Below are 18,655 nucleotides of genomic sequence, written 5' to 3'. Positions count from 1 at the left end.
GGGAGAAACAGTTAGACCACTTTGATTGGACCACAGAGTGTACCAAGGGGAGTAAGGTATAGTTCTCCCCTCTACATTGCAGGGGTTATGGGTGAAGCCCTCCAGCAATCTGGAAAATCCATGTAAAACTTTTTGGTCCTGCTTTCATATGAGAGATGTAGTCTGAATTTTTCTTTCTCTTTTATGAGGTATTCACAGTACCTTATTGTAAAATTTGGGTTGATATTATACTATACATAGATTTTATTCATTTCTGAGTTTCTAAACTTTTTCTGTTATCTGCTAGTCTTATTGTCTCCAGCTTCCATAAAACTCCTCCCAAATTCTCATTTAATTTCTTATGCCAAGGAACCTTCCAGCTCTAAGTCTATGTTTATATGTACAAAAATAGTTGATGTAAATAAAAATGAGATAGAGGCAAAGAGGTCCAGGCAAAATGTTAGGAGAAATTTGGGAAGAAGACATCACTTTTTACTCTGAAAGGGGTATTCACATAGGTAGTGGTAACTGAGATGGTCCTTAAAGGAAAGTCTATTACTTCTTAGCTGTATGACCATGGGCAAGTCACTTGAGCCTCAGGCAGCTCTAAGACTTATCTGATCATTTATAGATGGATTACAACTCACACTGGTGAATAGAATTCATGTATTTGATTTTACACCTCCCCCCCCCCCCACACACATACATAGCAGGTAGGTGGCGCAGAGCCTAGAACATTGTATCTGGAGGAATACCTGAGTTCAGATCTAGCCTCAGGCACTTACTAGCTGTGTGACCCTGGACAGGTGTCCTAACCCCGGATCACCTCGGTTTCCTCAGCTATAAAATGGGAATAATAATAGAGTTTATCTCCTAGGGTTATAGCGAGGCTCAAATGAAAATATTTGTTAAGTGTTTAATATAGTGTCTGGCACACAGTAAGTACTTAGCAAATGCTTGTTTCCTTCCTTTTTTGTCTATATTTGTACATACACACATATTACATATGCAACATACATGTGTATATGTATTATTGACAGCTCTCATTCATTTTTTGTACGCATGACTCTCCAGCTAAATGGCTTTTCTGGGGGCAAGGCTAGGGCCATAAACTTCTTAGTATGCTATATTAACTAATACAGTGTCAGACTCAGAGTCTAAACTTAATAAATGCATGTTGATAAGTTGGATAAATCAAGTTTTAACTAGTTTTAAAAAAAGTCATTATGTGGATGCGTGAAGGATCTGTGATTTTGACAGGGTATAGAACTTTGACTGTCCTATAACCAAAGGCTTAGGATTCTCCTCAATCTGACTTAATCCTTGTACAGTGGGTTCTAGAACTATTGAAGTCCTCTAGCTTCGTCCAGTCCATTAGCCGTGATCCTGACTTCTTTGAGCTTTTAGCCCACACTTGACCCTAGGAGCTACTCTTTTGGCTTTGCCCTCCCTGCTATCTTAAACACACTTGTCCCACCCCCAAGCTTTTGCTAAACCCATTGTGGAAACCCCCAATCCTTATTTTTATTGTCTAATTTCATTGTTCCTGGCTTATGGTTAGAAAAATGCAAAATTCCCAAAACTTGGTCCATTAAAAATTCATTCACTTCATTTTATTCTTTCCCTCTGCTCTGTCATTCTGCTACCCACTGATTCAAATGTAAGCCTCTTCTGCTTAGCAGACAGAGTTCTCTGTAGTCTGCTTCCACCCTGCTTATCCCACTTTATTTCTCATTACTGCTCAGCATGACTAGTCTATTCTTGTCAGTCCAGTCTCCTTATTGTTCCCATCATACACCATGATCATTCTCACAGCTGTGCCTTGTTAATGTTGTTCCCTCTCCTAGGAAACCACAAGTCTTAGGATCATAGGTCTAGAGCCGGAAAGGATCTCAGAGGCCATCTAATCTCTCCTTCTCATTTTACGGATGAACAAACAGAGGTTCAAGGAACATAAGTGATTTACCTAAGACCATGTAGTCATAACCACTACTCATCAGAGATGTGATTTGATCCCCAAGTCATATAATTTCAATGTCAAGGCTCTTTCTATCCAACCATGCTATCTTCCTTTAAAGACAGATATGAGGAGTGGGCTATGAACACATGCCTCCAGAGGAGCCAGCATCCTTCCCTTAGAATGTCCTCACCTTCCACTCCACATTTTGTGTCCTTCAAGATGTAGCTCAGATCCAATCTCCTCTCTGAAGTCTCCCTAATGAGGCCATAGTGAGGTAAGGAACAAAGAGAAGTGTACCCTCAAAGTAGGGTGGGACCCAAAACATGATCTGATTGGATAATCTACATTGACCTAGATTAACGAGGGAAAAGAAACATCCCCCACAAAGTGGCGTCGCCAAGAGATGAACGGCAGCAAGCTCACTGAGAGGCAGACAGAGGTACCCAAGAACTGGCCTGCTACCCAAGAGTACTCTGATGTTTGGTTGCACAATGGCAGGTGGGGTGCATGCTTCATTGATAGCATGTCAGAGAGCACTGACTGTTGTTGTTCTGCAAAAAAATTTTGATTTTATAATAATATGATAGATTACAAAAAGGTGAGGACTAGGAGGTAGGAATCCATCCCAGCTCTAGCAGTAACTAGCCTTGAGAGTTTGGCTAATTGCTTTAACCCTCTATTTCTTCATTTGTTGAAGTCAAGAGCCATGATTTTATGATTTTATTTCACATGAAACAAAGGGAAGGGTTAACACTGATGCTTACATGCTTCATTTTATGTAATCTGATCCATATAAATCTGTCTCTTCTCGTTATTGGTGAGAATGGTTAAAAGATACAGGGTGTCAGGTTTTATTTAAAGAGCAATGGCATGTGTATATACTATCATCCCAAGAGTAGGGCGATCAGGCAGATGTAGAGCTAGATTTCTCTTTGTTCTCCTGATTGAATCCTTGAAGGACATATGAATGGACACTTTGAGGAGATGTGGAGTAGAATACCAGACAGCACACAGGGACATCTTTAACAGACCTGCATGCCTCAGACAATCAGATGTCCATTGCAATGACCATGTGCAAAATCGTTTAACTTCTCTGCACCTTATTTTCTTTATTTGTAAAATGAGGATAATAAAACTGAAATTATTCACTCTCACAGTATTTTTGTGGGGAGATGTATTTTGTAAATCTTAAAATGTTATGACAATGATGCAGAAGCATTCATCAGACTGGGGTGTCTGGATATGATGGAGACAGTAACCAGCTATGGGAAGATGTTCCTATTGGTTTTTATCATGTATGGGAGGCAGGGTGGTGAGGTGGATAAAGTGTTAGATTTGGAGTCAGAGAGCGGGGGTTCAAATCCCAACTCTGCCATGCCCTTCCTGTATGACTCTGGGAATATTTCTGGATCTCAGTTTCCTCAACTGTAAAATGAGGAGTTTGAATTAGTTGATTCCTGGGGTCCTTTCACCTTCACATCCATGATCTTATGGTGTTCCTAATAATTTTAAGGCTTCATGGTGCATAGGAATTGGACATAGTTTTACTGGCAATTGTGTTCTCAAAGAAGCAGTAAAAAGACAAATAAATTGTGAACAGTAGGAAAACTGAAAGAGTTCAGAACTAATCTCAGTTTTGCTCAGTATTCTCTATCTCCTCGACATCTTGAGATCCCTACACCTTTTTCTTCAAGGCTCAGTTCAAGTCATATCTTACCAGATGTCTTTCCTGATCAGGTCTGCTATAATCTTGATTCTGGGACAATGTGTCCTCTTGTAAGGCGCATTACACTTTCTAATCAAATGTTTTGCCTTTCTTTTTTTTTTTTATTTAACTTTTAACATTCATTTTCACAAAATTTTGGGTTACAAATTTTCTCCCCTTTTATCCCCTCCCCCCCCAAGCTTTCTAATTGCCCCTGTGACCAATCTGCTCTCTCTTCTATCATCCCTCTCTGCCCTTGTCTCCGTCTTCTCTTTTGTCCTGTAGGGCCAGATAGCTTTCTTTACCCCTTTACCTGTATTTCTTATTTCCTAGTGGTAAGAACATTACAGTTGATCCTAACACTTTGAGTTCCAACTTTTTTACCTCCCTCCTTCTCCACCCCTTCCCTTTGGAAGGCAAGCAATTCAATATAGGCCAAATCTGTGTAGTTTTGCAAATGACTTCCATACTAGTTGTGTTGTATAGGACTAACTATATTTCCCTCCATCCTATCCTGTCCCCCATTACTTCTATTCTCTTTTGATCCTATCCCTCCCCATGAGTGTCGACCTTGAATTGCATTCTCCTCCCCATGCCCTCCTTTCTATCATCCCCCCCACCCTGCTTGTCCCCTTGTCCCCCACTTTCCTGTATTGTGAGATAGGTTTTCCTACCAAAATGAGTGTGCATTTTATTCTTTCCTTTAGTGGAATGTGATGAGAGTAGACTTCATGTTTTTCTCTCACCTCCCCTCTTTATCCCTCTACTAATGAGTCTTTTGCTTGCCTCTTTTATGAGAGATAATTTGCCCCATTCAATTTCTCCCTTTCTCCTCCCAATATATTTCTCTCTCACTGCTTGATTTCATTTTTTTTTTAAGATATGATCCCATCCTCTTCAATTCACTCTGTGCACTCTGTCTCTATGTATGTGTGCGTGTGTGCATGTGTGTGTGTGTGTACTCCCACCCAGTACCCAGATACTGAAATGTTTCAAGAGTTACAAATATTGTCTTTCCATGTAGGAATGTAAACAGTTCAACTTTAGTAAGTCCCTTATAACTTCTCTTTGGTGTTCACCTTTTCATGGTTCTCTTCATTCTTGTGTTTGAAAGTCAAATTTTCTTTTCAGCTCTGGTCTTTTCATCAAGAAAATTTGAAAATCCTCTATTTCATTGAAAGACCATTTTTTCCCCTGAAGTATTATACTCAGTTTTGCTGGGTAGGTGATTCTTGGTTTTAGTCCTAGTTCCTTTGACTTCTGGAATATCCTATTCCATGCCCTTCGATCCCTTAATGTGGAAGCTGCTAGATCTTGTGTTATCCTGATTGTATTTCCACAATACTTGAATTGTTTCTTTCTAGCTGCTTCCAATATTTTCTCCTTGACCTGGGAACTCTGGAATTTGGCCACAATGTTCCTAGGAGTTTCTCTTTTTGGATCTCTTTCATGCGGTGTTCTGTGGATTCCTTGAATATTTATTTTGCCCTCTGGTTCTAGAATCTCAGGGCAGTTTTCCTTGATAATTTCATGAAAGATGATGTCTAGGCTCTTCTTTTGATCATGGCTTTCAGGTAGTCCCAAAATTTTTAAATTGTCTCTCCTGAATCTATTTTCCAGGTCAGTTTTTCCAATGAGATATTTCACATTATCTTCCATTTTTCCATTCTTCTCTCTTTGTTCTGTGATATCATGCTTTCTCATAAAGTCCTTAGCCTCCATCTGTGCCATTCTAGTTTTGAAAGAACTATTTTCTTCAGTGAGCTTTTGAATCTCCTTTTCCATTTGGCTAATTCTGCTTTTGAAAGCATTCTTCTCCTCATTGGCTTTTTGAACCTCTTTTGCCAATTGAGTTAGGCTAGTTTTCAAGGTGTTATTTTCTTCAGCATTTTTTTGGGTCTCCTTTAGCAGGGAGCTGATCTGCTTTTCATGCTTTTCTTTCATCTCTCTCATTTCTCTTCCCAGTTTTTCCTCCACCTCTCTAACTTGATTTTCAAAATTCTTTTTGAGCTCTTCCATGGCCTGAGCCCATTGAGTGGGCTGGGATATAGAAGCCTTGATTTCTGTGTCTTTGCCTGATGGTAAGCATTGTTCTTCCTCATCAGAAAGGAAGGGAGGAAATGTCTGTTCTCCAAGAAAGTAGCCTTCAATAGTCTTATTTCTTTTCCCTTTTCTGGGCATTTTTCCAGCCAGTGACTTGACCTCTGAATATTCTCCTCACACCCACCTCGCCTCCTGGTCCTCTCAGCCAGCTTTTGGGGACTGAGATTCAAATGCTGCTTCCAGCCTTAGGGCTTTTGGCAGGGGCAGGGCTGCTATTCAGTGTGAGAATTAAGTTCAGGTGGTCAGGTCAGGGCAGGGCCACCTCTCAGGCTCAGTTCCCTCAGGGGGTTTATGCACAGACCTTCCACAATCGATCCAGGCTCCCACCTGCTTGGGGAGCCCCGTTCTGCAGCTGCCTCTCAGCTTCTACCTCCCGGGGGGGCCCAAATCATGGGGGCACCCCACTCTCCTCTCGACCCGCCAAAGAGACTCTCTCACCGACCCTCGTCACCTGTGGGCGGAGGGACTTGTGCGGCCGCTGGAGATCCCTTCCCGGAAGCCTGCTCGGGTCTGTTTCTCTTGGTGCCCTGGCTGCAGCAGGTCTGGGCTGGGCTGGGCTCCGCGTCTGCAGCGCGACGGACCTTTTGCAAGAGGTTTGCAGGTCCCTCTGTGGGTGGAGGGACCCGCGTGGCCGCTGGAGATCCCGTCTCCGAAGCCCGTTCGGATCTTTTCCTCCCGGTGCCGCGTCCGCTGCAGGGCTGCCCTCAGCTCCCAGTCTCGGCGCCCAGTCTGCAGCACGAAGGACCCCCAGCGAGAGGTTTGCAGGTCCCTCCGGAACAGAAATCTCCCTCGCTCCAATATTCCGTGGCCTCTGGGTGCAGAATTCGCGGTAAGTTACTCCCCTGTAGCCGTTCTGTGGGTTGTGGGTTCGGAGCTATGTGTATGTGCATCTTTCTACTCTGCCATCTTGGCTCCGCCCCCTGTCTTTCTTTAAAAAAGTGAAAATCTTGAGAGGAATAGTGACATCTAACAATCTATTTACTATTCGTTGTAAATCATCTACTTCCTCATCTTTATACAACTGGCCAGAATGGGTATAATTGGTGCTTGGGAACATTGCCAACCATTGTTCTTTGGAGTTTGTTTAGTGAAATGAAAATGGACAATGTTTTCAGTTCAGTCTGTATTTTCTCAATGATTTTCAATTCGCCTTCAGATACGGCAGCTCTATCACAGCTGGTAGAACTGATGTATAGAAATGCAATCAGTCATTATTTAACTGTCAGAAGAAGAAATACTGTTTACCACATAACTGTAACAAAAGAGAATGATTTCAGCCTACTCCATGCAGTTCGAAAAGTAAACAGAATTTCTCACAAAATACCCAGCACATAGTAAGCAATAACTAAATTAATTGAAACTTGACTCATGGTCAAGCTTCCTTATCTGAAGAAGTTTAGAAAAGCAGCAGATTTTTTGAAGCCTTCTTTAGTCTTCCCTCTATGGACTCATTGGGAAGGATGGGATTTTTGTAGTCTATTCTTCTGTCTCTTGATATAATAATAACTACGACAAAAGGTTATGTTTGTCCATTTCTTTAAAATCTTTGGAGAAGGAATCTCTAAGGCTTTTGTTTTTCCATTGTTTTGATTTGGTTTTTGTTCACTGTGGGAAGGCAGGTAGTGGAGAGGGACATTATAAATGTGTGTAAAAATAAACAAATTTATTTTTTTTAAAAATAGAAAAGGAAACTCTGGATATCTTTGCATAACAAATGTGTCCCATTGTCTGAAAAGTATTTCTTTCAGGAATGATTTCCCAAAGTTCTAATCCTTCTGCTTAATTTTCTCTAAGTCTGTTCCCACTGGCCCTGTTCTGAGTGGAATCAGAAAACATTAGCTCATTCTCATACAGTATCCCTTCATCTTTGCCAAATCATGAAGGGAAAAGGAAAAGAAATATTCAAAATAATTCCAAATGGTGATACCACAATGTCCAATTACTAAAACTTTGGAACTGTCATGATTCCTGCCAGATGAGATAAGTGAAGAAACTACCAAGAAATGATTTCTTCTAATAATGTTATCTCTTCTCAAATGCAAATCTTCAATCTACTTAGTCAGTGACTCTCTTTAAAAACTGCTAATTTGCATAAAACACTGTAATGAAATGACTAACAAAGTCTCCGAAAGTAAAATCACTTTTTTGTGGTGATTTCCTCCCTATTACATTTTTTAAAATGAATAGCTCCATCTTCAGATCAGCTAGTGAAAAATTCTACAAAGTTCCATATGAAAAGGGAAGGCAGTCATTTTTTTCAATTCCAACCAATCAAGTATTTATTAAGCATCTACCATGTGCCAAGCACTGTGCTAAATAAGGGGAATATGAAAAGAGACAAAAGACAGTCCCTGGCCTCAAAGAGCTTACAGTCTATACCAGTGAAGTGATAATAATACCTCTGCTGTAGATAGCTCTTGGTAGAAGAACCTTTGTCCTTCAAAACAATTCTATGACTAACAGATTTATATAGACCAGCTCAGCTGCTTTACTTAAAAAGTGTGAGAATCAATACTCCCTGACTCCAAGCCTAGAGCTTTCACCTTACACTGCAATGCCTCTTAAGTTAATCAGAGTGACTCTAAGTCCAATGGAGAGAATGGTCAATGATGACTCTTAAATTTACAAACCTGAATGATGGAGAAATCCCCATAAAAGAAACAGGGAAATTTGGAGGGGGTCAAATGTATGGAAGGAAACGATGGATTCGGTTTCAGACATGTTGAATTTAAGATGCTAGCAGCATATCCAGATGGAGATGTGGAATTGGGATTCAGGAGAGACACTAAGAATAAGTGTATGGATTTGTGTAGAGGTGATGATTGAACTCAGAGGCAGATGAGATCTTCAAGTGACAGGGTTTTAGAGGAAAGGGATATGGGCCTGGGAGGAACCAACAAACAAAACTCATTAAAGAATTAGGAGAGTGGCATCATTGTTTCAGAAGAAAAGATGAAGTACACAGGAAAAAGAAATAATCCACAGTGTTAAGACTTGCAGAAAGATTAACGAGGGTGAGGCCTGAGAAAAATCCTCTGATTTAGTTGAGATCACCAGGAATTTTTGAGAAAGCATCTTCTCTAGAACCATGAACTGAGACTTTACAGGACCAAAAAGCGAGTGATGAGGAAGTGAAGGCAACGAGTGTAAATTGCTCTTTCTAAGGACACTTGAACAATGAAGAGAGGAGAAGGATGATTACAGCTACCAGTAATGACAGACTTAAATGAAGTTTTTTTCCTTTAGTTTTTTAAGATAAAGGAGATATAAGCGTGTCTGTAGGTCAGGAGGAAAGAGCTGTTAGATGGGGAAATATTAAAATGAGACAAAAGATGTTATCTCTGTACTGATGACTCATAGGTTTATATTTCCATCCCTTTTCTCTCTGCTGAGCTCCAATCCCTCATCATCAACTACCTAACCATTTCAAACTGGATATACTGTTCGTATCACAAATTCAATAGTCAATCAATCATCAAGCATCTGTCCTAGGCACTAGGGATACAATGAAGACAAAAACTACCTTCAAGGAGCTTGCATGCTAATGGGGAAACAATATGTGAATAATTAAGGACATAGAACATATATGCAGTGTGAATGGAAAGTACCTACTTTTCAGAAGGAAGGTAGTAGCTGTTAAGGGATGGAGTTTTGGGTAGGGGGAAGAAGGGACCAGGAAAGGCCTCTTATAGAAGCCGGGATTTGAACAGAAACTTTAAAGAAGCCAGAAGGTAGAGGTGGAGGTGGAAATGAGGTGAAAAGAGAAGGATTTCAGGCATGGGGTTCAGCAATTAAAAAGGCAGGGAATCAGGAGATGAAGTGTTGTATGCTTAAATAAGAAGCTTCCCAGACCTAAGACATATTGTCTTGGACCCACACCAAGCTTTGGCCTCAGGCTCCTTTTAAACACTTGACCAAACCATCATCTGTGTCTCTTATGCACAGTGGATAAGGCACTTTCTGTGCCTCCTCATGCTTCTTGGACTCTGAATCAACTATTCCTCTCTTTTTCTTAAGCAAAGGGATTTTCTCTCCAAATGCAGCCCTTTCTTTGAACTTCCTTTTTTGGGTAGGGCTCCACAAAATTCAGTCAGATTCTCAGCCTCTTTGTCATTCTCAGCTTTTCAGTCTCACTCTACCTCCATCCCCCAACATCCATTCAGTTTCCATATCTTGTCAACAACATCTCATATATATGTCCTCTTCTTTCCTTTCAAACAGCCAAGACCCTCAAGCTCTCTTCACCTATTTCTTATATGATTTATTAAAATAATCTCATCCTCTTGCCATCCATTTTTCCTTTTGTCTTCAATCTTTCCCAATATCAGGGGCTTCCCTGATGAGTCCTATCTTTTTAATTGTGTTAAAGTATTTAAATCTCTGCTTTAGTATTTGACCTTCCAGTGAAGAGCCTGAATTAATTTAATTATTGACTGATTTGATCTTGCTGTCCAAGGTACTCTCAAAATTCTTCTGTACCATAATTCAAAGCAATTGTGCAATGCTCAGCTATTCTTATAGTCCATCTCTCACAGTCATAAACTGCTACTGGAAAAACCATAGCTTTGACCATAAAGACCTTTGTTGGCAAGGTGATGTCTCTGCTTTTTAGTATGCTGTACACAATTGCCATAGTTTTCCTTGCAAGAGGCAAGAGTTTTAATTTCATGGTTGCTGTCTCCATCTTCAGGGATCGTTGAGCCTAAGAATATAAAGAATATAAAGCCTAAGAATATAAAATCTGACATGCTTCCATTTCTCCTCCCCCTACTTGCCAGGAAGTGACTGGATCACTTGTCAAGATATTATTTTTTAATGTTAAGCTTCAAGCCAGTCTTTACATTTTCTTATTTCACCCCCATCTTAATTCCTTTTCTGCTATCAAAGTAGTATCATTGCATATCTCAGATTTTTGATATTTCTCCTAACTACCTTAATTCTGGCTTTTAATTTGCCCAGTGTGGCATTTCACATGATGTACTCTGCATATAAGTTAAAAAATAAGGTGATAATATACAGCTTTGTTGTCCTCTTTTTCCAATCTTAAACCAATCAGCTGTTCCATGTTTGGTTCTAACTGTTGCTTCTTGGCCGACATACAGGTTCCTCAGGAGACAAATAAAATGATCTGGTACTCCCATCTCTTTGAGGACTTGCCATATTTTGTTGTGATTCACACAAAGGCTTTAGCGTAATCAGTGAAGCAGAAGTAGATGTTTTTCTGGAAGTCCCTTGCTTTCTTCATAATCCAGTGAATGTTACAATTTGGTCTCTAGTTCTCCTTCCTCTTTGAAAACCAGCTTGCTCTTCAGGTAATTCTCAATTCATATATCGATGAAGCCTAGCTAGTAAGTATCTGAGGTCAGATTTCAATTTAGGTCCTCCTGACTCCAGAGCTAGTGCTCTATCCACCAACTTGCAGAATCTTAAGCATAACTTTGCTGGCATGTAAAATGAACACATTTTTTCAGTAATCTGAACATTCCTTGGCATTGTCTGTCTTTAGGATTGAGAGGTAAAGTGATCTTTTCCAATCCAGTGACCAATGTTGAGTTTTCCAAATTTACAGCACTTTAACAGTTAAAGTTTAACTTTATCATCTTTTAAGATTTTAAATAACTCAGCTGTACCTTTATTAACCTTATTGTTAGCAATTCTTCTGAAGACCCACTTGACTTCTTTTTCCAGGATAGCTGGCTCCAGGTTGAACACTCCTTTTCAACAACCCAAAAGGTGACTCTACACGTAGATATCATCAGATTGTCAATATAGAAATCAAACTATATACAGGACAAATAGGAAATCATTAACAGAGGGAAGGCACTAGAATTTTCAGAGTTAGTAGGGACCTCAGTTACAGATTTAATCTAAACCATGACTAAATAGGATTCTCCTCTGTGATATCACCACCAAGTGGTAATCCAGAATCACATTCAGAGAATTTCGGAGTTGGAAAGAATCTCATTGATCAGCTAGTCCAAATCAGACTTGAAGAAATTACCCACTATAACAGCACAATTTAAAATTAGTCACCTAGCCTTTTCTTGAAGACTTTGAGCAAGGAGAAATCCACTGTCCCTTGAAGCAGTACATTGTTCATTTAGATATTTCTCATTGTCAGAATATTTCTCTTAGATCAAGACTAAATTCTTTCTAAATTGTTCTTATATATCCAACCAGTGCTATTATTATTTCTGTCCTATGGGGTTTGAATAAACTATAGATCCCTCTTCCATCTAAAAGATTTTCAAAGTACTTGAAGATAAGCTGTCACCTTCAACCTCTGCCTCACCCCACCCTCCAGGCTTTTATTCTTCACCCTCAACATTTCCAGTTCCTTTATCTGGCCTCTCCACCTGGCTGCTCTACTCTGGATGTTCTCTATAACTTGACTCAAATGATCACAAGTAAAGACATAGACCAGAGTCACATGGAATAGACAGGTATGAATGGTCTGTAATAAGTATTATTAGAGGAAATTTCCAGATTGATGAGTTGATAGATCCATTTGATTATTTGATGACAATACTAAAAGAGTTGTCAGTGTTGTTATAGAAGCTAGGTGATACAATGGATAGAGTGCCAGGCCTAGAGTAAGGAAAACTCATCTTCCTGAGTTGAAATCTGGCCTCAGAAACTTACTAGCTGTGTGACTCAACCCTGTTTGCCTCAGTTTTCTCATCTGTAAATGAGCTGGAGAAGAAAAAGCCAAACCATTTTCGTATCTGCCAAGAATCTCAAATGGGGACATAAAGGGTCACACATGACTGAAAGAAAAACCACTGAACAGCAACATAAATTGGAATTAATCCCCTTTTACTAATGAAGAAACAGACTAAGAAAATTCAAATGACTTACCCAGATAGTTAGTAAGTGCCTGAGACAGGATTTGAACCCAGTTCTTCCTGACTCCAAGTCTGTCCACCATGCCACCTAGTTTCCCATCATGTTAGAAGACATGAAAGCACAGAGGGGTATTATTTTTTGACATGATTATTTGAGTAACTACCCAAACTCTAAAAGATGAATCTCCTAGATTTCTCACTATATCATTGATTGAAAAACATTTAAAAAAATTTTTTTTTACCTTTGCAGAAGATAGGCTGATCACATGCTGATCTTTTTCATTTGTAACAAGTTCTGTAATACTGAACATATGTCCAACGAGTTTCCCTACCGGCTTGGTGCTGATATTGGGATGCCATAATCGGAGGATTTTGTCATCTCCTGAAAATTAGGATACAAATAATTTGTTTATGTGAAAAAAAAAAGTGATTGACAGAATTCAGAAAGTTTCTCCTCCCTCTTTTGTACCCAAACATATCTATTTTAATTCCTGGTTGACTTCCTCCCAGGAACATCCTTTAATTAGCTTTCTACCTGCTAACAGATTTCTAACCCATTCTTTTAACTTCAACACCTATAATAACACCTATGCATAATATATAACACAACATATAATATTATAATGTATAATGTTATAATAGGTCATGTAATATGATATAATATCTCATATAATGACAGTTTTACAAAAATTGCACATAGCTATTACATATAAATACTTGCTGTCATAGTTTTTTTCTTATTCCAATGCTTTCTTATTTGAAACACATGTTCAAGAGAAGTTAGTCTCTCAGGAACATGGAACACTCTCAAAAAAATTTACTGGCTACATGAAACCTTTGTTGAATTGGTATTGCCCTATATATCTTCTCTAAAATAATGATGACATTTAAAAACATATTCTGTAAGAATGGAACTACTTTTCTCCTCATATAAAAGCAAACCAAACAGAACAAAAAACCTAAGCACCTCCCTCTCCAAAAAAAACACTATCCAATCTCCATCTATCAAGAATTATTTTAACATAAGGAAAGATTTCCCACCCTTGCACAATTAATGTAATCCCAGAAAGCCCAGAATGTAATTACCAAATGTAAAGTAGGAGCTAAGGGATTTTCTTCCAACAGCGTAACAGTATAGTCACACACGCTATCATCCAACCTGCACACATTTACTTAGCACTTTCTGCGTTTTAGGCACTGTGCTAGCCATGAAAGAAAGGCAAAAATACTCTCTGCGTTCAGGGAGACTATATCCTTTATATTATACTAACATCAAATAGTAATGATGAGAGCTATATATATAACATATATGTAATTTATATATTACGATATGCCACATACTATATACTATTTGCTATATACACTTCCTACATATATGTAGCATATATATATTTACTATACGCCAAGCACTATGTACTTTATAATTATTACATTATAAAAATTAAGTTACTCATTTGGTTCTCACAAAAATCCTGGGAGGCAGGTGCCCTTATTATCTATCCCCATTTTACTGATGAGAAAACTGAAGCAAACAAAGGTTACGTGATTTGCCCAGGGTCACACAGCTAGAAAGTGTCCAAGACCAGATCTGAACTCACATCTTTGTGATTCTCCATCTACTGTACTACCTTGCTACAATATAAATAGGTACATAGAATGTATCTAAGGGGGAGACATTCTCCTCTCTTCCCCTGCCTTCAACAATGTCATCAGAGCTATTGAACGGTAGGTGACAATGAATCCAGTCAGGAACCTAGGGACAACACATATCCAAAGACAGCCATGGATACAGAGACAGACTTTTAAGGAAGGAGACAGCTTCTGGGGATATACCAAGTCATAACAGAAAGGAATACTGTGGCCATGTCCTCAAGGAAGGAGCAGATTCTCTGAGTCTGCTTGAACAGCCTGTTCCTTATCCAAGGTAAGGTGCAATACCATTCCATAAAGAGAGTCTAGACCATGGACTGCCAGGAGTTATGAGTTTGCTACATAGGTATCTTTTGTGTGTCTCATTACCAACATACTTTTAAGTTTAATTCCACTACTACTATGGATGCAGGGTCTCTGTGCCACACTTAGGAACCTAGCAAGAACACACTTGGTGACATCATTAGAATATACCAATGACCCCACAGAATAAGAGTCATTAATGAGTTGCTCTGCCACACGTGGACACTTTTATACGTGTACCCTAGTCACAAATAATTCCCTCCATGGGTGTCCCTCCATGTCTCACCTCACACGTTCCCCTATCCAGAAATAGCTATCTGATTAGACAATCTATTGTCAATAAGTTCTGTCAATTCCATCTCCAAAACTTTACTAACTTTTTTGTATGTATCCCCTCCTCTCTATTCTCACACTCACTATCCTAGAATGGAGGAAGGGGAAGAGAAATAAGTATGTGGGTAGTTCTGTATTCTTTGACGATGATAAGAAAGTAATTTATCAATAGTTAATTATCTATGAATCACATTCCTCCTTCCCCTTTCTGGAGTGTAAGCTTTTAGGACAGAGTCTTATCTATCCTTGGAATACCTGCCAGTGCCTAGCATGGTATTCTGTACAGGATGGTTGCTCCAAAAATGTGTGAATTGAATTGAGTTGAAAACGATGCTTAGGAAAAATGTAGTCATACTGTAGATATCCTGTCCTCATTTTGCCTTGGTTGCTGCAAGAACTTCCCTATTTTTTCAAGCTCAGCAAATGTCTGCATACTTAACAGATGAAGTTGTACCCCACAAAACTGCCTTCATCATGTATTTTGAACAGTTAATCAGTACACACTGTACGTTTAGCAATATGTGGTCAGCTGAGTCACTAATCAGCAGGGATACTCCCCTGTGCTTGCCAATTACTGAGGATTTAAACTTCCTACCAACAGAGTCTATACACTGCCACAACTCATTTGAACATGGGTGGTGAAAAGGTATTTGTAGCGTGCCATTTATCCTGCTCCATTTCCTCCTCTTCCTGACAGAGCTCTGAATACCGCTGTTATTAAATCTCCAAAAGTATTGGTGGAGATTTTTGTGAGAAAATAATAGCCCTTGAGATGAAGTCAGATGCCTTTACATGCACACACTGAGGCTGCTAAAGTTCCTGACATTTTATCTAATATTTTTCTAAGATGACTAAAGTGTTTAAGATGATGAGGCACACCCAAAACCAAAAATCAAGCCCAACCTTCTTTCTTTATTCTGTCTTTTGAGAACAGGAGACCATTAAGGTATTCACATTTGGCACACAGCATCAGTTAAAAAGAACATTTCTCCCCAAACATATATAGGTAGTGGAATTCAGGACTATTTAACATCAAGCACAGGACCTGACACAACCAAACAGTGGCTTTCTAAAGAGACTAATGTACGAGCAGGTTTTAAGCTATGGTAGGATGGAAACTTGCCTCTTTCTAGTGGACCTATGTCATCTTAAGGTAGCTTAACAATCATTCAAGTTGTGACTCAGTCATTTCTGATATTTTCTCTTCTTCATCTCATAGACTCTCATACCCTTGCCAGTTCTGCTTGCTCTGCTCTTTCCCCTTACATACACTGCTGTCACCTTTGCCATTGGAGGGTCCCCCTAAACATGGAATTTAGAGTTAGAAGGAACCTTAGAGATCATCTAATTCAGCATCTTCATTTTATGGCAGGAAATCTGAAGAGGAAGCAGACTAAGTGACTTGCTCCAAATCACATAGATAATAACTAAGGTAACTGGGATTTAAACCCATGTCCTCTAATACTAAAATGACCATTCTCTCCTCAACACTATACCATTGAACTGGAAAAGAAGCCAAAGTGTGGTTAAGGACCATGGCAACCCAGAAACAAGTGAGTTCTAATCCTTGGATTTCTTGTTGTTGACCAAAGCAGTCCCTTGCCGCTGCTGCTGTATTTCTTTTGCAACACTTCTTTGTCAGTGTTCACTTTGAACAGTTGTCTTTAGATTGTAGGCCCTGGATACATGCTATTTACTGACTACAGTTCCCATTTGTTCATACAGTCTTCTTTACTAGACCTCAAGAAAGTTGTTCACAGTCTGTGGCACATCCTTTTCCCACAACTCTTGCCAGACTTACTATTCATATGTCTTCCTATCTTTTCTCTCTAACCTTTGTAGAATTTCAGTGGATTATGGCTAATTTAAAGAAAAAAAAATAGACTTCTCCTTTATGTATAGAGCTGTGACTGAATACTGAGTACCTTTGTACTCAGATAATAAAATCTATCCCAATATTTTCCAAAGACTATTTTAGCCTATCACCATATAAAAAGAAGGTTGATGAAATAATCATAGAACTGAAAAGTACCTTAGAGATCATTTCATCCAAGCTTCTCTTAGAATATATGTAACCCATGTTCCTGAACCAAAGCTTTGGATTTACACAAGCCAAGTACAATTTTAAGGGCTTCTCACTAATCGTATCTCTTTGGTTCATACACTACTTAGGATGTTCCCTGGGAATTATAAGAATATAGCTTTTATCTAGATCTCTTACAGAGTAGGTAAAATGGCCCTCATTTCCTATCCAAGCACTCAGGCTAACAATGCATCAAATACATCACATGTTTTATTTCACCTGCCAAAAAATATCCTATAAAGTCCATAAAGAGTCAAGCCAAATCTTCCCTCTTTGGTGAGTCTCCATTTTTCTTAAAGATGTTGACAATCTTCTAGACTTATGATATTACTCAAGGTCTGAAAGTCTTTTGAAAGGGAAAAGCATTTTCATTTGAGAGTTGGCTTCTCACCCTCCAGTAAGGCCCACTTACCCCATATTCTAGCCCAACTATATGGCCCATGATCTACACATTTTTTTTTTGCATTTTAAAATAATTATTAATAAACATTTCAATTAAAAAATATTTAAATATAAATGTTTAAAAAAAAAATCTTAGCTCACATACCATTCAATAAGAAGCAGGAAAAAAAATGTTAATCTTTGTAAAGCCTTCTCCCACCTGAGCCCTTGTTCTTTCATCTCTTTTTATCTTTGTGTCTGTTTTTTCCCCTTTAAAGATTAACTCCAAGGGTGTGACAAAGTATGACAAGCCATATCTTAATCACCTTCAATGTGGTGGCAATAAAATTGGTTAATATTAGTATTTGGGCCAAGAATATTTGTTCACACTCCAACAAGGAGGTATTATCAGTTTCAGATTGATGTCAGTTGGAGATATCTTTACTTTCTATAGGGAGACATCTCCAATTCTAGAACAAGGTAATTCCTTTAACCTTGTTAACCATGACCAGGTTCCTTCTGGTCACACTGTGGAATGAGCAACTGAAGCCCAGAGGAGCTAAGCAGATTCCCCAACATCACATAATTAATTATGGGTATAACTTGGACTAGAACCCATTCTTCCAACTCTCAGGCCAATTCTAATTCTACTCACCATGCTTTGTTTCCAAGACAGTTTGATTCCTTAATTTAATTCCAACTCAGTTTGATTCAAGATTCAAAGCTGCAATCTGATCACCAAACCCACAGAGGTGCAACTTGTGTCTGACCTTCCCAGATATGTTTCAGAGGAGTTGTCTTCTTTCCATGTCATCCCCATCAGGCATTTGTGAAGTTGAGTTTTTTGAACCCACATGATAAACTTTACATTTTTTCTGATTAAATCTCATTTGATTAGTTGATGACATCTTTTCTCTTTGTATCATTTTCTGGGTCAAGACTCTCATTGCATATTTAGAAGAACCCAGTATTCTTCTAGACTTTGTCATTTATTTACAAATATGAGAAGTATACTATATTTATATATATAGTATATTCTATATACTATATTTCCCATTAATAAAATTGTTAATTTTGTTAATTGTTAAAATTAAAATAAAATTAAGGGCCTATTAATAAAATTGTTTAATGGCCCAGAATCAAGAAAGGGCAGATGCCTGGGCTACTCTACTAGATACTTCCCATTGATCATTAGATTCTTGGAACCCAATCTTTCAGTTTCAAATTCACCTAATATACTATTGCTTAGCCCACATCTCTCTGTTTTATCCCTAAGAATGGCATGATAGATTTTATCAAATGTTTTGCTAAAA

The 18,655-nt window shown here is 38.8% G+C and overlaps 1 protein-coding gene across 3 annotated transcripts in view; it reads right to left on the bottom strand.

Annotated features, from left to right (window-relative positions):
* WDR64 (WD repeat domain 64) overlaps positions 1 to 18,655 on the bottom strand; it is a 169,839-nt gene that overhangs the window by 80,854 nt on the left and 70,330 nt on the right. For 2 of the 3 annotated variants that reach the window (XM_072647585.1, XM_072647587.1), the window contains exons 10-11: positions 12,835 to 12,974; positions 12,606 to 12,680 (exon numbers count right to left, since the gene is read on the bottom strand). In XM_072647585.1, the coding sequence (XP_072503686.1) occupies positions 12,606 to 12,680; positions 12,835 to 12,974 (215 nt within the window). The remainder of the gene's footprint in view (positions 1 to 12,605; positions 12,681 to 12,834; positions 12,975 to 18,655) is intronic. The other variant, XM_072647586.1, reaches the window with a different exon arrangement.

The sequence above is a fragment of the Notamacropus eugenii genome, chromosome 2 (assembly GCF_028372415.1).
Source record: "Notamacropus eugenii isolate mMacEug1 chromosome 2, mMacEug1.pri_v2, whole genome shotgun sequence".
NCBI classification, from domain to species: Eukaryota; Metazoa; Chordata; class Mammalia; order Diprotodontia; family Macropodidae; genus Notamacropus; species Notamacropus eugenii.
This window is presented reverse-complemented; position numbering and strand designations above follow the sequence as displayed.